General features: G+C 47.9%; 1 protein-coding gene across 2 annotated transcripts in view; it reads right to left on the bottom strand.

The window, feature by feature from the left end:
• The window catches only part of LOC139556426 (clathrin coat assembly protein AP180-like), a 37619-nt gene extending 15129 nt beyond the window's left edge, over nucleotides 1–22490 (bottom strand). The window contains exons 1-11 of one of the 2 annotated variants that reach the window (XM_071370364.1): nucleotides 21356–22490; nucleotides 15267–15409; nucleotides 14747–14822; nucleotides 3698–3800; nucleotides 3375–3468; nucleotides 2938–3049; nucleotides 2608–2714; nucleotides 2401–2442; nucleotides 1788–1849; nucleotides 188–193; nucleotides 16–28 (exon numbers count right to left, since the gene is read on the bottom strand). In XM_071370364.1, coding sequence (XP_071226465.1) covers nucleotides 16–28; nucleotides 188–193; nucleotides 1788–1849; nucleotides 2401–2442; nucleotides 2608–2714; nucleotides 2938–3049; nucleotides 3375–3468; nucleotides 3698–3800; nucleotides 14747–14822; nucleotides 15267–15409; nucleotides 21356–21485 — 888 coding nt within the window. In that variant the 5' untranslated portion in view covers nucleotides 21486–22490. Of the gene's footprint in view, nucleotides 1–15; nucleotides 29–187; nucleotides 194–1746; nucleotides 1850–2400; nucleotides 2443–2607; nucleotides 2715–2937; nucleotides 3050–3374; nucleotides 3469–3697; nucleotides 3801–14746; nucleotides 14823–15266; nucleotides 15410–21355 lie in introns of those variants that run through there. The other variant, XM_071370363.1, reaches the window with a different exon arrangement.
• Between the last annotated feature and the right edge of the window lie 1866 nt (nucleotides 22491–24356).

Genomic DNA, 24356 nt, shown 5'->3' with positions numbered 1-24356 from the left:
TAATCTTCAACTCACCTTTGTTGGAGACCTGAAAGAGAGACGGAATAGTTCATATTTAAATTTCATCAGTGCTAGATATCACCTTTCACAGCTGAAGTCATCTACATTTAAATGATCTTTTAAACTTATTTTCATGACTTTACAATAAACTCATCTGTCAAACCCCAAAGAAATCGTTCCTGCTCACCCTTCACTTTGATCCCCAATGATGAACAGAAAGGAACAAAGAGAGAAGAAGGATTAAAGGAAAAGATAACACAAAACGGTCTTGGGAACTGTGGTGTTGGGACAGGATTCAGCCTGCCACCCATTCACAAACAAGCGAACCATCATTAAATAGGGATTACATTTCTCAAAACACATAAATAATGTGCACATTTGAAAGATATGTTAATTCTATGTTGACTGAAATGATTGAAAAATTTTAATGTTTGTTATCACGTAGACTAGTAATAGCACTTGGACGCTGAAATTACCAAATTAGCATTCTCAGATGGCAAATATCCTAATGTTATCTACATAAAACATTTTGGCACAGTTTCTGTATTTTGTCATTGATATTCTGTGGCTAACAACACTGTCAGTTCAATAATTGATCTTTGATTGAAAAGGGATAGCCTGTATGGATAATGAGCATTATATACAGTCTAATATTATGAAGTGTTCTTACTACGTGAAAACAAGCACCATTTTTTTCAATAATATTCCTCAGCATATAATTATCATATATTTCAAATTCTGTGCTCGTTATTTCATAGTTTTAACAAATGTAATTCATATTTAACGATAGTCTTGCTTATTTATGAATGGGCTGGAAGGAGGAAAACCAGCCTGATCTCAGTGCATTTCGTATGTTTCTGTAAGTAAATCCGAGACACTCCATTTAGTATGATAAGTTAAGTTTCATATTGTATGTATTCATTTGTGGATGTCCATCACTCATTTTGTAAGATATGTTACCAATTACAATTCGTTTTATATGTTCTGAATTTGCAAAACGTATGATATGTTACGAATTCTAGCTAGGTGGCTAAAGTTAGCTAGACTAGGGGTTAAGGTTAAGTTTAGGAGTTAGGTTAAAGGGTTAAGGTTAGGGGAAGGGTTAGCTACAAGGTTTAGCTAAAAGGGTTAAGTTTAGGGTTGGGGAATGGTTAGTTAACATGCTAAGTAGTTGCAAAGCAGCTTAAAAGGTCCCGTGTGGCTCAGTTGGTAGAGCATGGCGCTTGCAACGCCAGGGTTGTGGGTTCATTCCCCACGGGGGGACCAGGGTGAATATGTATGAACTTTCCAATTTGTAAGTCGCTCTGGATAAGAGCGTCTGCTAAATGACTTAAATGTAAATGTAAATGTAAGTTGTACGTAGTTGAAAAGTTGCTAATTAGCTAAAATGCTAACGTTGTCCATCATGTCCATCAAACTTGTAGACTTTGGTCTGCTAAACGTTCGCATTATACGCTCACCCATCCACCCTGACCAACCACCCTACTTTCGTTTTTTCCTTAAGTAACCATTTGTCTTATATAAACATACCAAACGTAATATATCATACTGTCCCGGATTTACATTTACTATGTTACATCTAGTCTATGAGACCAGGCTGCATTCGATCAGGAACAGGGTCAAGTGGGCAGGGCTAAATAAGGTGAATAGAGCCCAAGTTATGAGTCTATCTAGTTTCTCACCCTCTCATTTCTCAATTCAGATTTTCTCTGTGTACAGACACCAAGAGAGCCATTTCCGCATTTTAGCTCTTTTTGAAATGGTGTGGTTAGAGAGGGTCCTCTTACCCCTTCTTCCCCTCCAAGCTGTTCATGTGTGTCTCCAGAGACTCCAGGATGCTACTGGGAGCCTGAGGGTCAGAGAAGAGAGAACCAATCAGAGACACAGAAACAACAGGTTTATGTGACTGACTTCCTTACTCATCTGCATGCCAACACTTCAAATAACACAGCATCCAATTCTATTTATATGGCAGCACCACTCCAGACCCTTCATTTTTAACTCATCCCACTTTTCTATAAACTCAACGGCCTGTAGAATGAAGTGTTAAGGAACATTTAACTTAAACTCTTCAGTCGTTTGTGCACGGAAGCACACACACATGCAAATAAACACACAGAAATGCACTGCAGTCAGAAGTGTCAGTCTGTAGAATTATCCCATGCCAAAACCCCATCCTCCCAAACAGGCACTCTGCCAAGCCACTCCATGTCTCTATGGTTACCGGGTCCTCGATAGGCTTAAAGGGACAGTCCTCATCGTCTGAGTCTATGAGGTTCGTCACCACTCGAGGGTGCAGACACTGGGATCGCAGGGGAGAGATTAGGATGGATGTGTGTGTGTGTGTTACAACTATGCCATTATCCTTCCAGAGAGAAAGCACAAAGACCAGTGACTTACATAGTTGATGTCTGGAATGTCATTTTTTTCGACACCGACTGTCTGTGGAACAAAACACACACAAGAGACAACTTCACAATCATATCCGTGCATCATAACCTTACGTTCAAAATAGAGAGACACTGTATGTGAGCAAGCTCGGTGTGAGTTTCACTTGGATATAAGTTAGTTAGAATACAGCCTAATCCGTTAAGAAGTTTCCTTTACCTCAGCGAGCTTCATGAACTCTCCGATCTTGGTGACCCTGGTCAGGAACCTCTTATAGATCTCCAAGGCCTCCTTGCAGTCGCTCTTCTTCATCTTAAAGTATTTCTCTACAGACATTTAACAGTTGTTAAGAATAAGAGCATCTTCTAAATCGCTACACGGTGAAAGGAAGTAACTTATCTTTTAATTGGTCTGCTTCCCAAATGGCACCCTTTTCCCTTAATAGTACACTACTTTTGACCAGGGCCCATAGGTCTCTGGTCAAAAGTAGTGCACTATAAAGGAAATAAGGTGCCATTTGGGAAGCACACAATGACATGTCTAGCTCACCTAATAGATTAATGACCCCATCGTTGTAGGAGGCAAACAGCTTGACCAGATCCTTGAAGAGCAGCAGGAACGCTGCGTTGATGATAGGGTTATTCAGCTCCTTGGGGTGGACCTGGGAGAGAAAGAGAGACCTTTCAAAAGCGTTTCATTTATGTAGTTCAACAGAAGATGCATTAAACTCCAGCAATATTCTGCTGTACTAAAACATTGTTCACCCCCACAGAAATGTCAGGGTCAATAGAACAAATAGCATCATTGCTATTGAGAGAGAGAGAAAATGTAACACAGGAAAATAAACAGTTGGTTAACAGTATTCTTTGTGACCTGACATAGTACAGTGGTCAGCTAATTCACAAATGACCAAAGGCCCACAGACAGACAGACAGGCAGACAGACAGTTGTAAACAGATCAATGATAAACTGCATGTCCAACTCACATCAAACTCCAGCAGTGTGTCGATCTGGGTCTGCAGGACGGGCATGCCTTTTAACAGCTTGTCTGGAGCCATTGTCCTCATCACCCCTTCAGCACTGTGGAGGAAACACACAGGGGAAAGCATAACGAGGGCCTCATGGATGAGGTAAATTACAAAATGTCCTCAGTGATGAGGTGAATGACAGTATGAGGTGGGCCTCAGTGACGAGGCGAACGACAGGTGGGCCTCAGTGACGAGGTGAACGACAGTACGAGGTGGGCCTCAGTGACAAGGTGAACGACAGGTGGGCCTCAGTGACGAAGAGAGACAGGGAAGTGACTGACCCTTTCTTGACTTTGGTGAAGTCGAAAGCCATCTGGCGGTAGGCAAAGGCCCTCTCATTGAGGTAGCGGCCGTAACGTCTGATGAACGTAGACATGTCATAGCCTAGAGAAAGAAGAGAGCACCACATTCATGTCACACCAAAGGTAAAGCTCCTGATGAAATGTAAAGGCCATTCAGTTTTGCAAGTCGTGTATCTGATTGTAGAGGAGCTTTGAAGGGGATTGAAGGGGAGGGTTGCAGTAGCTCTTTTTCTTGTTTACGTTAGGATGAGAGACAGTACGATGAGACACGGGATCTATAATGAGACCAGGGCAAGACACTGGTGACAAGCGCAGGAAATAGCAATCAGAGGCAGGAAGCAGTTTAGTGTGCGTGTGAATGTGCGTGTAAGAGTGCATGGATGTGTGTACAGATGTAGGATCTCCATTTGAGCCAGTTTGCTACAGAGGAAAATAATCCCGCAGCAACAGGAAATGTGAATTATTATGTGGACTATAATTAATGGACATTTTGGTAGTGGTTGATACCTGATTTTCCCTTACGAAAATGTATGAAATTTCAAAGTGGAAATTAAAAACTTCAGAAGCCTTTTTAAACCTCAAATACACTACAAGTTTGAAATGTCCAGCATTGCAGGAAAGTTCTCCTGCAACAGGGTGATCTTGTTGTGGTTCTTAATGTTTTTCCCCATAATCCTGGACTATCAGACCACCATTTTATTACGTTTGCAATCGCAACAAATAATCTGTTCAGACCCCAACCAAGGATCATCAAAAGCCGTGCTATAAATTCTCGGACAACCCAAAGATTCCTAGATGCCCTTCCAGACTCCCTGCACCTACCCAAGGACGTCAGAATAAAAAAACGGTTAACCACCTAACTGAGGAACTTAATTTAACCTTGCATAATACCCTGGATGCAGTCGCACCCCTAAAAACAAAAAACATTTGTCATTAGAAACTAGCTCCCTGGTATACAGAAAATACCCGAGCTCTGAAGCAAGCTTCCAGAAAATTGGAATGTAAATGGCGCTACACCAAACTGGAAGTCTTCCGACTAGCTTGGCTAGACAGTACCGTGCAGTATCGAAGAGCCCTCACTGCTACTCGATCATCCTATTTTTCCAACTTAATTGAGGAAAATAAGAACAATCCTAAATTTATTTTTGATACTGTCGCAAAGCTAACTAAAAAGCAGCATTCCCCAAGAGACAACGGCTTTCACTTCAGCAGTGATAAATTCATGAACTTCTTTGAGGAAAAGATCATGATCATTAGAAAGCAAATTACGGACTCCTCTTTCAATCTGCGTATTCCTCCAAAGCTCAGTTGTCCTGAATCTGCACAACACTTCCTGGACCTAGGATCAAGGGAGACACTCAAGTTTTTTAATACTATATCTCTTGACACATTGATGAAAATAGTCATGGCCTCTAAACCTTCAAGCTGCATACTGGATCCTATTCCAACTAAACTACTGAAAGAGCTGCTTCCTGTGCTTGACCCTCGTATATTGAACATAATAAACGGCTCTTTATCCACCGGATGTGTACCAAACTCACTAAAAGTGTCAGTAATAAAGCCTCTCTTGAAAAAGCCAAACCTTGACCCAGAAAATATATATATTTTAAATTGGCCTGTACCCGAATCTTCCATTCCTCTAAAAAAAAAATGAAAAAGCTGTTGCGCAGCAACTCACTGCCTTTCTGAAGACAGACAATGTATATGAAATGCTTCAGTCTGGTGTTAGACCCCATCATAGCACTGAGACTGCACTTGTGAAGGTGGTAAATGACCTTTTAATGGCTTCAGACCGAGGCTCTGCATCTGTCCTCGTGATCCTACACTTTAGTACTGCTTTTGATACCATTGGCCACCACAGTCTTTTGGAGAGATTGGAAACCCAAATTGGTCTACACCGACAAGTTCTGGCCTGGCTTAGATCTTATCTGTCAGAAAGATATCAGTTTGTCTCTGTAGATGGTTTGTCCTCTGACAAATCAACTGTAAATTTCGGTGTTCCTCAAGGCTCCGTTTTAGGACCACTATTGTTTTCACTATGTATTTTACCTCTTGGTAATGTCATTTGGAAACGTGTTAACTTTCACTGCTATGTGGACGACACACAGCTGTACATTTTGATGAAACATGGTGAAACCCCAAAATTACCCTCCCTGGAAGCCTGTGTTTCAGACATAAGGAAGTGGATGGCGGAAAATGTTCTACTTTTAAACTCGGAAAAAACAGAGATGCTAGTTCTAGGTCCCAAGAAACAAAGATCTTATGTTGAATCTGACAATTAATCGTAATGGTTGTGCAGTCGTCTCAAATAAAACTGAAGGACCTCGGCGTTACTCTGGACCCTGATCTCTCTTTTGACGAACATACCAAGACTGCTTCAAGGACAGCTTTTTTCCATCCACGTAACATTGCAAAAATCAGAAACTTTCTGTCCAAAAATGATGCAGAAAAATGTATCGTGGCTTTTGTCAATTCTAAGTTAGACTACTGCAATGCTCTACTTTCCGGCTACCCGGATAAAGCACTAAATAAACTTCAGTTAGTGCTAAACACGGCTGATAGAATCTTGACTAGAACCAAACATTTTTATCATATTACTCCAGTGCTAACCTCTCTACACTGGCTTCCTGTTAAGGCTAGGGCTGATTTCAAGGTGTTACTGCTAACCTACAAAGCATTACATAGGCTTGCTCCTAGCTATCTTTCCGATTTGGTCTTGCGGTGGATACCTACACGTATGCTACTGTCACAAGACGCAGGCCTCCTTATTGTCCCTATAATTTCTAAGCAAACAGCTGGAGGCAGGGCTTCCTCCTATGGAGATCAATTTTCATGGAATGGTCTGCCTATCCATGTGAGAGACGCAGACTCGGTCTCAACCTTTAAGTCTTTACTGAAGACTCATCTCTTCAGTAGGTCCTATGATTGAGTGTTGTCTGGCCCAGGAGTGTGAAGGTGAACGGAAAGGCACTGGAGATACGAACCGCCCTTGCTGTCTTTGCCTGGCCAGTTCCCCTCTCTCCACTGGGATTCTCTGCCTTAAACCCTATTACAGGGGCTGAGTCACTGGCTTACTGGTGCTCTTCCATGCCGTCCCTAGGAGGGGTGCGTCACTTGAGTGGGTTGAGTCACTGATGTTATCTTCCTGTCCGGGTTCGTGCCGTGGGGATGGCAAAGTGGGTGGGGTTATATCCTGTCTGTTTGGCCCTGTCTGGGGGTATCTTCGGACAGGGCCACAGTGTCTCCCGACCCCTCCTGTCTCAGCCTCCAGTATTTATGCTGCAATAATTTGTGTCGGGGGGCTAGGGTCAGTCTGTTATATCTGAAGTATTTCTCCTGTCCCCAGTCCACCTGGTCGTGCTGCTGCTCCAGTTTCAACTGTTCTGCCTGCGGCTATGGAACCCTGACCTGTTCACCGGACGTGCTACCTTATCCCAGACCTGCTGTTTTCAACTCTCTAGAGACAGCAGGAGCGAGAGATACTGACCTGAGCCAACTGACATTTACTCCTGAAGTGCTGACCTGTTGCACTCTCTACAACCACAACGATTATTATTATTATTAGAACCAGCTGGTTATCTATGAACATTTGAACATCTTGGCCATGTTCCGTTATAATCTCCACCCGGCACAGCCAGAAGAGGACTGGCCACCCTTCATAGCCTGGTTCCTCTCTAGGTTTCTTCCTAGGTTCCGGCCTTTCAAGGGAGTTTTTCCTAGCCACCGTGCTTCTACATCTGCATTGCTTGCTGTTTGGGGTTTTAGGTTGGGTTTCTGTACAGCACTTTGTGACATCAGCTGATATAAGAAGGGATTTATAAATACATTTGATTGATTGAATGATTGATTAAGATCCCACATCTGTACACGTACAGTACTATGTTTCGCGTGCGCACATTGCATGCTTGCTACTGTTCATTATGTAATTATAAGGCCAGTAATTTCCTCTCTTTCCAGATGGCCCGTCTCCTCCTGTCTCCTTCAAATCCCTCCTGTCTCTGCCTCTCCTCCTGTCTCTGCCTCTCCTCCTGTCTCTGCCTCTCCTCCTGTCTCTGCCTCTCCTCCTGTCTCTGCTTTATAAGTACATGTGATTTATTGATTAAGATCCCACATCTGTACACGTACAGTACTATGTTTTGCGTGTGCACATTGCATGCTTAATCCTGTTCATTATGTAATTATAAGGCCAGTAATTTCCTCTCTTCCAGATGGTCCGTCTCCTCCTATCCTCCTCCTGTCTCCTCCTGTCTCTGCCTCTCCTCCTGTCTCCTCCTGTCTCTGCCTCTCCTCCTGTCTCCTCCTGTCTCTGCCTCTCCTCCTGTCTCTGCCTCTCCTCCTGTCTCTGCCTCTCCTCCTGTCTCCTCCTGTCTCCTCCTGTCTCTGCCTCTCCTCCTGTCTCCGCCTCTCCTCCTGTCTCCGCCTCTCCTCCTGTCTCCTCCTGTCTCCGCCTCTCCTCCTGTCTCCTCCTGTCTCCGCCTCTCCTCCTGTCTCCTCCTGTCTCTGCCTCTCCTCCTGTCTCCTCCTGTCTCCTCCTGTCTCTGCCTCTCCTCCTGTCTCCTCCTGTCTCTGCCTCTCCTCCTGTCTCCTCCTGTCTCTGCCTCTCCTCCTGTCTCTGCCTCTCCTCCTGTCTCCATCTCTCTCTGCCTCTCCTCCCGTCTCCACCTCTCTCTGCCTCCCCTCCTGTCTCCACCTCTCTCTGCCTCTCCTCCTGTCTCCACCTCTCTCTGCCTCTCTTCCTGTCTCCACCTCTCTCTGCCTCTCTTCCTGTCTCCACCTCTCTCTGCCTCTCCTCCTGTCTCCACCTCTCTCTGCCTCTCCTCCTGTCTCCACCTCTCTCTGCCTCTCCTCCTGTCTCCATCTCTCTCTGCCTCTCCTCCCGTCTCCTCCTCTCTCTGCCTCTCCTCCCGTCTTCTCCTGTCTCCGCCTCTCCTCCTGTCTCCGCCTCTCCTCCTGTCTCCTAATGTCTCCGCCTCTCCTCCTGTCTCCGCCTCTCCTCTTCCTCTCCTCTTCTCTCTACCTCTTCTCTCTTCCTCTTCTCTCTGCCTCTCCTCTCTGCCTCTCCTCTCTGCCTCTCCTCCTGTCTCCGCCTCTTCTCCTGTCTCCGCCTTTCCTCCTGTCTCTTCTTCTCTCTGCCTCTCCGCTTCTCTCCGCCTCTCTATGCCTCTCCTCCCGTCTCCGCCTCTCCTCCCGTCTCCGCCTCTCTATGCCTCTCCTCCTGTCTCCGCCTCGCTATGCCTCTCCGCCTATCTCCGCCTCTCCTCCTCTCTCTGCCTCTCCTCCTGTCTCCGCTTCTCTCTGCCTCACCTCCTGTCTCTTCTTCTCTCTGCCTCTCCTCCTGTCTCTGCCTCTCCTCCCGTCTCCGCCTCTCCTCCCGTCTCCGCTTCTCTCTGCCTCTCCTCCCGTCTCCGCCTCTCTTCTTCTCTCTGCCTCTCCTCCCGTCTCCGCTTCTCTCTGTCTCTCCTCCTCTCTATGCCTCTCCTCCCATCTCCGCCTCTCTATGCCTCTCCTCCCGTCTCCGCCTCTCTATGCCTCTCCTCCCGTCTCCGCCTCTCTTCTTCTCTCTGCCTCTCCTCCCGTCTCCGCTTCTCTCTGTCTCTCCTCCTCTCTATGCCTCTCCTCCCATCTCCGCCTCTCTATGCCTCTCCTCCCGTCTCCGCCTCTCTATGCCTCTCCTCCCATCTCCGCCTCTCTATGCCTCTCCTCCCATCTCCGCCTCTCTATGCCTCTCCTCCCATCTCCGCCTCTCTATGCCTCTCCTCCCATCTCCGCCTCTCTATGCCTCTCCTCCCATCTCCGCCTCTCTATGCCTCTCCTCCTGTCTCCGCCTCTCTATGCCTCTCCTCCTGTCTCCGCCTCTCTATGCCTCTCCTCCTCTCCTCCCGTCTCCACCTCTCTATGCCTCTCCTCCCGTCTCCGCCTCTCTATGCCTCTCCTCCCATCTCCGCCTCTCTATGCCTCTCCTCCCGTCTCCGCCTCTCTATGCCTCTCCTCCCGTCTCCGCCTCTCTATGCCTCTCCTCCCGTCTCCGCCTCTCTATGCCTCTCCTCCCATCTCCGCCTCTCTATGCCTCTCCTCCCATCTCCGCCTCTCTATGCCTCTCCTCCCGTCTCCGCCTCTCTATGCCTCTCCTCCCATCTCCGCCTCTCTATGCCTCTCCTCCCATCTCCGCCTTTCTATGCCTCTCCTCCCATCTCCGCCTCTCTATGCCTCTCCTCCCGTCTCCGCCTCTCTATGCCTCTCCTCCCGTCTCCGCCTCTCCTCCCGTCTCCGCTTCTCTCTGCCTCTCCTCCCGTCTCCGCCTCTCTTCTTCTCTCTGCCTCTCCTCCCGTCTCCGCCTCTCTTCTTCTCTCTGCCTCTCCTCCCGTCTCCGCCTCTCTTCTTCTCTCTGCCTCTCCTCCCGTCTCCGCTTCTCTCTGTCTCTCCTCTTCTCTATGCCTCTCCTCCCATCTCCGCCTCTCTATGCCTCTCCTCCCGTCTCCGCCTCTCTATGCCTCTCCTCCTGTCTCCGCCTCTCTATGCCTCTCCTCCTCTCCTCCCGTCTCCGCCTCTCTATGCCTCTCCTCCCGTCTCCGCCTCTCTATGCCTCTCCTCCCGTCTCCGCCTCTCTATGCCTCTCCTCCCGTCTCCGCCTCTCTATGCCTCTCCTCCCGTCTCCGCCTCTCTATGCCTCTCCTCCCATCTCCGCCTCTCTATGCCTCTCCTCCCGTCTCCGCCTTTCTATGCCTCTCCTCCCGTCTCCGCCTCTCTATGCCTCTCCTCCCATCTCCGCCTCTCTATGCCTCTCCTCCCATCTCCGCCTCTCTATGCCTCTCCTCCCATCTCCCCCTCTCTATGCCTCTCCTCCCATCTCCGCCTCTCTATGCCTCTCCTCCCGTCTCCGCCTCTCTATGCCTCTCCTCCCGTCTCCGCCTCTCTATGCCTCTCCTCCCGTCTCCGCCTCTCTATGCCTCTCCTCCCGTCTCCGCCTCTCTATGCCTCTCCTCCCGTCTCCGCCTCTCTATGCCTCTCCTCCCATCTCCGCCTCTCCTCCCGTCTCTGCTTCTCTCTGCCTCTCCTCCCGTCGCCGCTTCTCTCTGCCTCTCCTCCTCTCTCTGCCTATCCTCCCGTCTCTTCTCCTCTTGTCTCTACCTCTCTGCCTCTCCTCCCTGCCTCTCCTCCAATCTCTGCCTCACCCCCCCGTCTCTGCCTCACCCCCCGTCTCTGCCTCACCCCCGTCTCTTTCTCTTTCCGCCTCACCTCGCGTCTCTTTCTCTTTCCACCTCATGTCTCTTCCCGCCTCTCCTCCTCTCTCCTCCTGTCTCTGCCTCTCCTCCTGTCTCTGCCTCTCCTCCTGTCTCTGCCTCTCCTCCTGTCTCTGCCTCTCCTCCTGTCTCTGCCTCTCCTCCTGTCTCTGCCTCTCCTCCTGTCTCTGCTTTATAAGTACATGTGATTTATTGATTAAGATCCCACATCTGTACACGTACAGTACTATGTTTTGCGTGTGCACATTGCATGCTTAATCCTGTTCATTATGTAATTATAAGGCCAGTAATTTCCTCTCTTCCAGATGGTCCGTCTCCTCCTATCCTCCTCCTGTCTCCTCCTGTCTCTGCCTCTCCTCCTGTCTCCTCCTGTCTCTGCCTCTCCTCCTGTCTCCTCCTGTCTCTGCCTCTCCTCCTGTCTCTGCCTCTCCTCCTGTCTCCTCCTGTCTCCTCCTGTCTCTGCCTCTCCTCCTGTCTCCGCCTCTCCTCCTGTCTCCGCCTCTCCTCCGCCTCTCCTCCTGTCTCCGCCTCTCCTCCTGTCTCCGCCTCTCCTCCTGTCTCCGCCTCTCCTCCTGTCTCCGCCTCTCCTCCTGTCTCCTCCTGTCTCCGCCTCTCCTCCTGTCTCCTCCTGTCTCTGCCTCTCCTCCTGTCTCTGCCTCTCCTCCTGTCTCTGCCTCTCCTCCTGTCTCTGCCTCTCCTCCTGTCTCCGCCTCTCCTCCTGTCTCTGCCTCTCCTCCTGTCTCTGCCTCTCCTCCTGTCTCCATCTCTCTCTGCCTCTCCTCCCGTCTCCACCTCTCTCTGCCTCTCCTCCCGTCTCCACCTTTCTCTGCCTCTCCTCCTGTCTCCACCTCTCTCTGCCTCTCTTCCTGTCTCCACCTCTCTCTGCCTCTCTTCCTGTCTCCGCCTCTCCTCCTGTCTCCTCCTGTCTCCGCCTCTCCTCCTGTCTCCTCCTGTCTCTGCCTCTCCTCCTGTCTCTGCCTCTCCTCCTGTCTCTGCCTCTCCTCCTGTCTCCGCCTCTCCTCCTGTCTCCGCCTCTCCTCCTGTCTCCGCCTCTCCTCCTGTCTCCGCCTCTCCTCCTGTCTCTGCCTCTCCTCCTGTCTCTGCCTCTCCTCCTGTCTCTGCCTCTCCTCCTGTCTCCATCTCTCTCTGCCTCTCCTCCCGTCTCCACCTCTCTCTGCCTCTCCTCCCGTCTCCACCTTTCTCTGCCTCTCCTCCTGTCTCCACCTCTCTCTGCCTCTCTTCCTGTCTCCACCTCTCTCTGCCTCTCTTCCTGTCTCCGCCTCTCCTCCTGTCTCCTCCTGTCTCCGCCTCTCCTCCTGTCTCCTCCTGTCTCTGCCTCTCCTCCTGTCTCTGCCTCTCCTCCTGTCTCTGCCTCTCCTCCTGTCTCCGCCTCTCCTCCTGTCTCCGCCTCTCCTCCTGTCTCCGCCTCTCCTCCTGTCTCTGCCTCTCCTCCTGTCTCTGCCTCTCCTCCTGTCTCTGCCTCTCCTCCTGTCTCCATCTCTCTCTGCCTCTCCTCCCGTCTCCACCTCTCTCTGCCTCTCCTCCTGTCTCCACCTTTCTCTGCCTCTCCTCCTGTCTCCACCTCTCTCTGCCTCTCTTCCTGTCTCCACCTCTCTCTGCCTCTCTTCCTGTCTCCACCTCTCTCTGCCTCTCCTCCTGTCTCCACCTCTCTCTGCCTCTCCTCCTGTCTCCATCTCTCTCTGCCTCTCCTCCCGTCTCCTCCTCTCTCTGCCTCTCCTCCCGTCTTCTCCTGTCTCCGCCTCTCCTCCTGTCTCTGCCTCTCCTCCTGTCTCCTCCTGTCTCTGCCTCTCCTCTCCTCCTGTCTCCGCCTCTCCTCCTGTCTCCTCCTGTCTCTGCCTCTCCTCCTGTCTCTGCCTCTCCTCCTGTCTCCTCCTGTCTCTGCCTCTCCTCCTGTCTCCTCCTGTCTCCTCCTGTCTCCTCCTGTCTCCTCCTGTCTCTGCCTCTCCTCCTGTCTCCGCCTCTCCTCCTGTCTCCTCCTGTCTCCGCCTCTCCTCCTGTCTCCTCCTGTCTCCTCCTGTCTCCGCCTCTCCTCCTGTCTCTGCCTCTCCTCCTGTCTCTGCCTCTCCTCCTGTCTCCTCCTGTCTCCTCCTGTCTCCGCCTCTCCTCCTGTCTCCTCCTGTCTCCGCCTCTCCTCCTGTCTCTGCCTCTCCTCCTGTCTCTGCCTCTCCTCCTGTCTCTGCCTCTCCTCCTGTCTCCATCTCTCTCTGCCTCTCCTCCCGTCTCCACCTCTCTCTGCCTCTCCTCCTGTCTCCACCTCTCTCTGCCTCTCTTCCTGTCTCCACCTCTCTCTGCCTCTCTTCCTGTCTCCACCTCTCTCTGCCTCTCCTCCTGTCTCCTCCTCTCTCTGCCTCTCCTCCCGTCTTATCCTGTCTCCGCCTCTCCTCCTGTCTCCGCCTCTCCTCCTGTCTCCTAATGTCTCCGCCTCTCCTCTTCCTCTCCTCTTCTCTCTGCCTCTCCTCTCTGCCTCTCCTCTCTGCCTCTCCTCTCTGCCTCTCCTCTCTGCCTCTCCTCTCTGCCTCTCCTCCTGTCTCCGCCCCTTCTCCTGTCTCCGCCTTTCCTCCTGTCTCTTCTTCTCTCTGCCTCTCCGCTTCTCTCCGCCTCTCTATGCCTCTCCTCCCGTCTCCGCCTCTCCTCCCGTCTCCGCCTCTCTATGCCTCTCCTCCTGTCTCCGCCTCTCTATGCCTCTCCGCCTGTCTCCGCCTCTCCTCCTCTCTCTGCCTCTCCTCCTGTCTCCGCTTCTCTCTGCCTCACCTCCTGTCTCTTCTTCTCTCTGCCTCTCCTCCTGTCTCTGCCTCTCCTCCCGTCTCCGCCTCTCCTCCCGTCTCCGCTTCTCTCTGCCTCTCCTCCCGTCTCCGCCTCTCTTCTTCTCTCTGCCTCTCCTCCCGTCTCCGCTTCTCTCTGTCTCTCCTCCTCTCTATGCCTCTCCTCCCATCTCCGCCTCTCTATGCCTCTCCTCCCGTCTCCGCCTCTCTATGCCTCTCCTCCCATCTCCGCCTCTCTATGCCTCTCCTCCCATCTCCGCCTCTCTATGCCTCTCCTCCCATCTCCGCCTCTCTATGCCTCTCCTCCCGTCTCCGCCTCTCTATGCCTCTCCTCCCATCTCCGCCTCTCTATGCCTATCCTCCCGTCTCCGCCTTTCTATGCCTCTCCTCCCATCTCCGCCTCTCTATGCCTCTCCTCCCATCTCCGCCTCTCTATGCCTCTCCTCCCATCTCCCCCTCTCTATGCCTCTCCTCCCATCTCCGCCTCTCTATGCCTCTCCTCCCATCTCCGCCTCTCTATGCCTCTCCTCCCATCTCCGCCTCTCCTCCCGTCTCTGCTTCTCTCTGCCTCTCCTCCCGTCTCCACATCTCTCTGCCTCTCCTCCTCTCTCTGCCTATCCTCCCGTCTCTTCTCCTCTTGTCTCTACCTCTCTGCCTCTCCTCCCTGCCTCTCCTCCCGTCTCTGCCTCACCCCCCCGTCTCTGCCTCACCCCCCGTCTCTGCCTCACCCCCGTCTCTTTTTCTTTCCGCCTCACCTCCCGTCTCTTTCTCTTTCCACCTCATGTCTCTTCCCGCCTCTCCTCCTCTCTCCACCTGTCTCTGCCTCTACTCCTGTCTCTGCCTCTCTCTCCTCCAGTCTCCTGTTCTCCTCCTCCTCTCTCCTCTCATCCTCTCCTTCTGTACCTCCAGGTAGTCTCACATCTCATCTACTGTATCCGTTTATGGTCTCAACTGGGAGGGAATCCACCTGCTTCCCTCCACAAACATACAGGAAGTGCACTTACCGTGGGAGCCTGTTTTGTCGATAAAGTTGCTGAGATTGAACAGAGCGGTCCTGGAGGCCAGGTACTGGATGAACCTCTGAGGAAGCAGAATGACAATAAGGCACTGACACTCTGAAACACCTTACAATGAAATAGGCTGATTAAACAAAACCAGAATCCAAGAAAAATAAATCAGGACAATTAAGGCTTATTTACTGAAATAGTCAACTACAAATTCAGTGCTAGTATGTTAGTCCAAAATTGAGACTTTATAATTTACAGTGTGTGAAAGCATGTCTTTTGCAATACAGCAACTTAATATGTAAATATAGCTCCAGACAAACACAATGGTGATTGATAACCATGTTTCAGAACGAGCTCTAGTCTGCAGCAAGACTAATAGCACTGTTTCCAGCACCATGGACAGCCACACTCACAGCTCCCCTGGGATGAATCAAGACAGCCGTGTAGCTGTCCATGGTGCTCAAACAGTCCTAATTGGTTTTTATTGTGGTTGTGCACTAAAATGCTGCCCTCTGACCTCGTTTCCATGGACACACATGTGGTGTGTGGTGACTAGGGCCTTGAAGACAACAATCCAGCTGGCGTTGGTGGCCCTCTCAAACAGAGTGTCGGCCATCTGAGGGATGTTCACGTTGGTCGCATTGGTGGCCGATATCAGATCTGAAATACATACAGATAGGTTTGTTTGTACTGTGGGGAGAGGCTGTTCGTTCAGCTCAGTGAAACTGTTCTCTTATTGATTGTCGATCCGTGAAACGGTCAGACATTTTGAGACAGTAGAATATAGCAGGATTTGTTAGGATATATCAAGGTATTTAAAGAGGGTAAAAATCATGATGAGTAAGTACAATTTCAAAGTGTTAAGACATGCTGACTGCCAAGAACAGATGTAATGTGCTGCCGTAGCTGATAGTGAAGCCTCACCCCAGGTCAAATGAGACTCAGTCTCCCTTGCTCCATTCATGTGCTCTGTGATTTTTGGAGTAGGAGTGCTGGGCTGTGTGTGTGTGTGTGTGTGTGTGTGTGTGTGTGTGTGTGTGTGTGTGTGTGTGTGTGTGTGTGTGTGTGTGTGTGTGTGTGTGTGTGTGTGTGTGTGTGTGTGTGTGTGTGTGTGTGTGTGTGTGTGTGTGTGAACACACATATGTTTGTGTGGGAAACAAAATAGTGGGCCACAAATATTCCACACATAAAATCCACACCACAGGGTTGCCTGTTGAGATGGAACATATGGTTGAGCTGTGGTGTAGGAAACAGAGCCGAGCAAAGCAGGGACAGACAGGAATATTAGGGCTGTCATCACCAACTGTTTTACTGGGAGAAGCAGATACATTTAGGAGAGAGAGAACATACAAGGGTTCTTTGGCTGTCCCTCTGTGGAAAGGGGTCTTCATGGAACACAGAGGGGTTCTACCTGAAACCAAAAAGTGTTCTTCAAAGGTTCCTCCGGTGGGGACTGCCGAAAAACCCTTTCAGGCTCTAGATAGCACCTGTTTTTTATAAGAATGTACAGTCAGTACATCAGTCAACATTCACCAAGAACTGGACACAAAAGCTTCTAACTGGAGACGTGTGTGTGTGTGTGTGTGTGTGTGTGTGTGTGTGTGTGTGTGTGTGTGTGTGTGTGTGTGTGTGTGTGTGTGTGTGTGTGTGTGTGTGTGTGTGTGTGTGTGGCTGTTGGGAGAGGGGTCACCACACCAGACTCCTTACTGATTTATATTCATCTGTGGACAAAGCCCCTGCCCTTTAACCATGAAATGACCAACAAGCCTTCCTCATGCATCCCCTCTCTCATTTTAGTCTGGTCAGTTTTGGTCAACCATTGATAATATTTCAGCCTTCCATCCCTTCGCAGGACAAGCTTCCGCCTTTTGGAAGTACAGAAACATGGTTTGGCTATGATTTATAGCAACCTTCCCGATCCTAGGAGGGATGGTTGGTTAACATTAGTGTGATAAAATATACCAATATAGGCCAGATGACATCTCATATCCCCCTCTCTCTTCCGAGCAGCTAATCTGTCAGGTACTGTATCCCAAAGAGCTGAGTTGAGGTGATTGCTCTCTGAGTCAGACCTGTCGGTCAGTCTGTCTAAATGGCAGTCTGTATGTCTCTTTGTCTGTGTGTGTCTGTGTGTGTGTGTGCACTACTTCTATCTGTGTGTTGGATCCTTTCCAGCAGTGTTGGTGGCTCTTTGAGGCTTGGTATGTGTGTCCTGACTCCCAAATGGATGTCTGACTTGGCAATGCCTAGCTCCACTAGGTACACAGTGAAGTGAACAACCCCCAGAGGCTGTTTTATGGCTTTCACACATTCCAGTAGCAGAATCACCACACACACACACACACACACACACACACACACACACACACACACACACACACACACACACACACACACACACACACACACACACACACACACACACACACACAACAGAGCAGTGTGTGTGTGTGTGTGTGTGTAAGTCTAATGATGATTGACTGATCTAAATAAAGACTCAGTAATCCACAGCAGACAGGAGAGCTGTAAAAATGAACTGGTAGGGGAGTCTATAACAAGGCACACAGGACTGTGTGTGTGCATGTGCGTGTGTGTGTGTGTGTGCGTGCGTGCATATGTTTGCGGACTGCCTGGGTGTGTGTATTGTTGTACTCACACACCAGACTGCTCCGATGTTAGAGTGACAGGAATAGGCCAGATTAAAATCAGCTAGAAGCCAGCGTATAGGCGCCAACCCATTACCCTAACAACACTCCTATGAGACCACACACACACACACACACTTGTTAAGCTTGTCCAGAGGTATCAGCTCAATGATTCACTTACCAGATGACTGAAAACGCCTACACACGCACACACACAGACACACGCTGTGTCCATGCATGCGGGTATAGGCTACACTGACCACTAAACCAGTGATTCCTGTCGCATCACTGATCTTCAATGTATTTTTATCATATTGCTCAGAGGGAACAGGTTTGTCAAATTTAACGAACTGTGTTTCACCACAAGAGGAAACAAGAAGAGTCCTATCAAAATGAAATACATTTCAGACATCTCGCTCCTTCAGAGTAAGAACCAATAAAAAACAACATTGAAACCCATTTCTCACTCTGAAACACCAAAACAAGATAGAAAATAGCATTGTAAGGATATGCTACTGTCCAAAATGACTATCTGTTGAAGCACTCTGGAGTCGTTTGCCCTCCACTGTGCCTTCCCAGAACCCCCCTTTGTGTCAGCCCGAGTCTTTGACCCGCTCTACAATCTGTTTCTAAGGCAACTGCGTCTCAAGGGTCAGCAATCATGACACAATGATGAAGGACAACAACAACTATCTTCTCCGTTACAATGGCTTCACACAAAGACTAGAGGGGTAATGCTTGATGTATCATCACATTGGCACATCAATGTCTGTGGCAAAGTGTATAGGGTCATTGAGACATACAATATTTCTTATTTCATGTCTAGGCCTCGGGCATTATCTGTGGAATCTATGCCTTATGCCATCAAACTTAAGGCCAAGAGATATGTAATATACAGTACCAGTCAAAAGTTGACACACCTACTCATTCCAGGGTTTTTCTTTATTTGTACTATTTTCTACATTGTAGAATAATAGTGAAGACATCAAAACTATGAAATAACACATATGGAATCATGTAGTAACCAAAATAGTTAAACAAAACCAAATATATTTTAGATTCTTCAAAGTAGACACCCTTTTCCTTGATGACAGCTTTGCACACTCTTTGGCATTCTCTCAACCAGCTTCATGAGGTAGTCACATGGAATGCATTTCAATTAACAGGTGTGCCTTGTTAAAAGTTAATTTGTGGAATTTCTTTCCTTCCTAATGAGTTTGAGCCAATCAGTTGTGTTGTGACAAGGTAGGGGTGGTATACAGAAGAAAGCCCTATTTGGTAAAATACATACCTTCTTTATTTGTGTTATATGTATTGTTTTTGCTCCATTTAGAAAACTATTATTATTGAATATCGGTATAAATATGGAATGATTAATTATAGAGCATGGTTGATGAACTCGTGGTTTTTGGTTTTCTATTAGAATTATCATGGGTATTTAAAAGCATTATGTGTTCCCCTTCCCTTTACCTATTTAGTTTTTTTGGCAGAATGGGTCTACTAAGCCTCCCGTATGGCGGCACCTTACAGTTTTTTGACCGCTACGCCACTAAGCTGCTACTAGTCTATACCTTTTGTTTACAGTTTAAATCTGACCGCTGTGCCTTTGATTACCTATGGAATATAGCCTATGAAATTACCTGTTGTTTGGAAAATGTAGAACTTTGAATTCTCTGTTCTGTGGTTGCTTTTGAAGCGCGTCTTACTACGGCGTCACATACCTGTGGCCTCAAGGCAAGTTTGGAATTGGATTATCCCTGAGGAGATGACAAATAATATGCCCTACTGGAGTTTCCAATAATATATTTAGGTTAGACGGAGCCCTTGCCTAAAAATGTTGGCCTAATTAAATGTTTTGGTGTTTGAAGAGAATGTTGCCTTGAGGGCACTAACTATGTGGCAAGAAAATACTATAAAGGAGACATTGTGCCCTATATTTATTTAGTTTTGAAGGGCCATGAAGTTGATATACACTGTACATGCACTAGGATTAACTGCAAGGCAAGAGACATAGCTACAGGTACTCAACTATCAATGTCACAACACAGACAAGACACAGACAATATCCTTCCACCTGGATAAAGACAGGATCCATTTGCATTGTGCTTGTTTAATCACGCTTATCGTATTTGGTTAACATGTGTAAAAAATAAACTACTATAGTAAACATACACGGAGTATACCAAATATTAGGAACACCTTCCTAATATTGAGTTGCACCCCCTCCCCCATTTTGCCCTCAAAAGGGACGCAATTCGTCAGGGCATGGACTCTGCAAGTTGTCGAAAGCATTCCACAGAGACGCTGGCCAATTTTGACTCCAATGCTTCCCACAGTTGTGTCAAGTTGGCTGGATGTCCTTTCGGTGGTGGACCATTCTTGATACACACAGGAAACTGTTGAGTGGGCAAAACCCAGCAGCGTTGCAGTTCTTGACACAAACCGGTATGCCTGGCATCTACTACCATACCCTGTTCAAAGGCACTTAAATATTTTGTCTTGCCCATTCACCCTCTGAATGGCACACATACACCATCCATGTCTCAATTGTCCCCAGGCTTAAAGATCCTTCTTTAACCTGTCTCCTCCCTTAACAAGTGACATCAATAAGGGATCATAGCATTCACCTGGTCAGTCTGTGCCATGGAAAGAGCAGGACATATGTGTATTTTGTTGGGTAAGAATCTCCCTTCTCTGGACAGCCATACTCTGAGTTCTCTGCCTCTCTCTGTGCAATGCTATGCTAATCCCCAGCAGTCTCCTGCCTACTTTAGCATTAGCATGGTCACCTTTGGCTGTGTAAATAATAGAGGCCAGTCATTGGCTGATTAATGCATTATTCAGTGGGGAGCGTATCACACGATATAAGTTCTGAGTCTTGCTAGACCTAGCCTGAGACTGGGCCGGCCACCTGACCACACACACAGGCAGAACACCATTCATCCACGACTGCTTTAGTCCGACTCGGGCTGCTAGGCCCTATGCCAGCGATTCATATTGTCTTGTCATGAGGCGGACCCTGAGTCTTTATGGAAGCAGGGCTGATTCAGGGAAAAATGGATACTGGTGAATAAGCAGAATTGGACGTTAAGGTCTATCTGTCTACAGTAGGCCTGCATCTATCTGTTTTCTAGTTGTTGCCCATTTCATTCACACTTGATATAGTGTATATACAGGCTACACCTGTGAAACCAAGTGAGGAAGCTCTTTAGCTTATCAATAACAAAGACAACTACAGTAGCAGACACTGCAGCCGCTGAAGACTGGAAGACATGCACTCCTGCCATATGTATCACTTAAGGGAAGCTTGGGAGGTGTAGTGTGCAAGGACAAGTGAACAAGGGAAAATGTAATGTATTGTGACTAGGCCTCTGTGTGAGTCAGTCTGTTTTGAGTTATGACCACCTTTCTCTCCAATCACTGTGAGCTACACATGTAGGATGACTAGGGGTCACCATTGGGGTCATCTCCATGGTAACATCAATACATGGTAGGCCTCTGGTCATGCAGGGCGGGAGCATAGAAATGTAATGCATTGGTTGATGATTCAACAAGCTCTCACAGTCTCACATTAGAATTAGACAACATTTCTAAGTTGTTCCAAACGTCAAATTACTAAGGGTTATAGGTTAAGTTTAGGCATTAAATCTGAACTTTTAAGGTTAGATTTAAGTTTAGGTGTTAACTACGAAATCTTAAGGTTATGTATTAACTCTGAATGGTTAGGGTAAGGGTTGAGATTTGGGATAGTCTTAAAACAATAATCTCAAAAACAACGTTCTATCGCTGGATTCGAACGTGCAACGTTTGGCACCAGAGGCATATGTTTACAATGGATGTCAACCATTTTTTCCCGTAGATATCTAATCAATCCATGATACAGTGTTCTTCACTTGATAGTGTGTGTGTGTGTGTGTGTGTGTGTGTGAGAGAGAAAGGGTGGGGATGAGAATGCACTTACATTCCAGGTGCTTTTTCTTGGGCGCCATCACCTCGTGAGTGGTGGCTTTGCAGACGGCGCGAGATACCTCTGATCCCGTCAACTGGTACTGCGCAGCGGCAATACGATCCGTGAGCGTCTGCCCCGACATTTTCTCCTCGTGTAGTCGACCACCTTAAGAATTGATTTAACCAAAGAGAGAAATAAAAGGCGGTCTTGCTACAGGAATACGGGTATCAACGATGCCAGTGCTGTGCGGTCCTCTCCAAATCCCCGACGTATAGGCCTGTGACCTTCTGGATGGGCGAACAATTTTCAATATTAGCTCAAATAAATAAATCAAGATTTCATTTGACATTAAATAATTGGGTCACGTTGATGTGTGCTCTGACCTGGGTAGACTTAAACAAGATTGCCTTCTTCCTTCTGTGTCCCGCTATACCGTTCAATTCAGCACCTTGGATAAAGTCACTCTTACGTAACACTACGCTGGAAATACAATGTATTTCCTCAGCCCACAGCAATAAAGCAATAATAAAGAAGCAATCAGGTGATTGAAAACGTTGCGACCGCGCAGCGTTTCTTATCCTTACAATGAATGGGTTTGGCCAAATGTCCAACCTTCATCAAACATACATTGAATATTCCGTTATCCGTTTTGCAGGAGCGTCGGATACACGGTCAGTGTTTCCTTCTCCACGACGCACGCAAAAAAGGCAAACAGAAGGAGTAAAATGCACCGGGGGGCTTTCAAAATAACGATTTTGTAGTGACGCACAGTCGGGTCGTTGATTAAAATCTTCGCTCCGGACGTTTTCTTCTGATGAAGAATGTCTGATAGGCTCGTTGCTCTTCTCTCTCTGTCGAAAGCAGAAGTGCCTCTAACCCCTGTGGCAAGAGCCAACACTGACCGGCGCACCAATCCAAGGAGGCTGAATAGGCTACTAGGCTATACTGTATGGAGATGTTGGAAATAATTGTGTCTTCCACTCACTCGAATGTATGTTTATTTGGACTATATATCCTCTCCCCCCGTGCAGCGTTAGGACAGGGTCAGGTGACACTTCATTAACAAACCCGACACACGTCCATCCCACGCTCACCGTGGCGCGTTCTTAAAGGGGAATATTCCTAGGCCTACTGTATAGCCTAGCAATCATATCATTAATATGTCAAATGGTTTACGAGTGAGCACTACTGCAATGGTGCAAAATATTAAAGAGCCAGATTTGAACCCCCTGCGCACAGGAAGTATATTTTCCAAATGGCACGACTGTCATCCTTCCCTGCGGTTGTTCACCCTGGTCATTGACACTTTGCCACACACGTATAGGCTTTATTATGCCCTATAATTAGCATAACTGTATTGCCTAGAGCAAAGTTATTATAGTTTTGTGTTTTTATATTAGTTTTTATTTCTATCCGTTTTTGTATTATTATTTGGAAGTAAGTTTATTTTCAGTTGGTTTTCAGACCTGATTTGCTAGTTTTGATTTAGTTTAGTTATATACAAATATTTATATTTTCAAATCAAATCAGATAGTATTTGTCAAATGCACCGAAAACAACATGTGTATAACTTACAATGAAATGCTTACTTAAAAGCCCTTAACCAACAATGCACTTTTAAGAAAATACCTAAAACAAGTAAGAGATAAGAATAACAAATAATTAAAGAGCAGCAGTAAATAACAATAGGTGGGTACCAGGTACAGAGTCAATGTGTCGAGGTAAATGAGGTAATATGTACATGTAGGTAGAGTTATTAAAGTGACATAGATAATAACAGAGAGTAGAAGCAGCGTAGAAGGGGGGAGGGGGGCAATGCAAATAGTCTGGGTAGCCATTTGATTAGATGTTCAGGAGTCTTATGGCTTGGGGGTAGAAGCTGTTTAGAAGCCTCTTGGATCTAGGCTTGGCGCTTCGGTACCGCTTGCCGTGTGGTAGCAGAGAGAACAGTCTGAGACTAGGGTGGCTGGAGTCTTTGACAATTTTTAGGGCCTTCCTCTGACACCGCCTGGAATAGAGATCCTGGATGGCAGGAAGCTTGGCCCCAGTGATGTGCTGGGACGTACGCACTACCATCTGTAGTGCCTTGCGGTCTGAAGCGGAGCAGTTGCCATATCAGGCAGTGATGCAATCCGTCAGGATGCTCTCGATGGTGCAGCTGTAAAACCTTATGAGGATTTGTGGACCCATGCAAAATCTTTTCAGTCTCCTGAGGGGGAATAGGTTTTGTGGTGCCCTCTTCACGACTGTCTTGGTGTGCTTGGACCATGTTAGTTTGTTGGTGATGTGGACACCAAGGAACTTGAAGCTCTCAACCTGCTCCACTACAGCCCCGTCGATGAGAATGGGGGCGTGCTCAGTCCTCTTTTTCCTGTAGTCCACAATCATCTCCTATGTCTTGATCAAGTTGAGGGATAGGTTGTTGTCCTTGCACAACACTGTCAGATCTCTGACCTCCTCCCTATAGGCTGTCTCATCGTTGCCGGTGATCAGGCCTACCACTGTTGTCTTATCGGCAAACTAATGATGGTGTTGGAGTCGTGCCTGGCCGTGCAGTCATGAGTGAATAGGGATTACAGGAGGGGACTGAGCATGCACCCCTGAGGTATTATTATAGTATTTCGTTTTAGTTTCAGTTTTAGTGTTGAGGACAGAAAGCATGCGTGGGAGTCTAGGAGCCATTTGTGTTTTATAGTTTTGTTTAAGTTTTTTGGGATGTCATTTCTTGCAACTGGGGGGCACTGGGGATGTAATACATACAGTGCATTCGGAAAGTATTCAGACCCCTTTACTTTTTACACATTTTGTTACATTACAGCCTTATTTGAAAATGGATTAAAAATAAATAAATGCCCGCAATCTACACACAATACCCCATAATGACAAAGTGAAGACCTGTTTTCAGATTTAACAATAAATAACAGAAATACCTTATTTAGTATTCAGACCCTTTGCTATGAGACTCCAAATTGAGCTCAGGTGCATCTTGTTTCCATTGATCATCCTTGAGATG

Source organism: Salvelinus alpinus, chromosome 27 (genome assembly GCF_045679555.1).
Source record: "Salvelinus alpinus chromosome 27, SLU_Salpinus.1, whole genome shotgun sequence".
NCBI lineage: Eukaryota > Metazoa > Chordata > Actinopteri > Salmoniformes > Salmonidae > Salvelinus > Salvelinus alpinus.
Note: the sequence above shows the minus strand (reverse complement) of the source record. Positions and strands in the feature narration are given on the sequence as shown.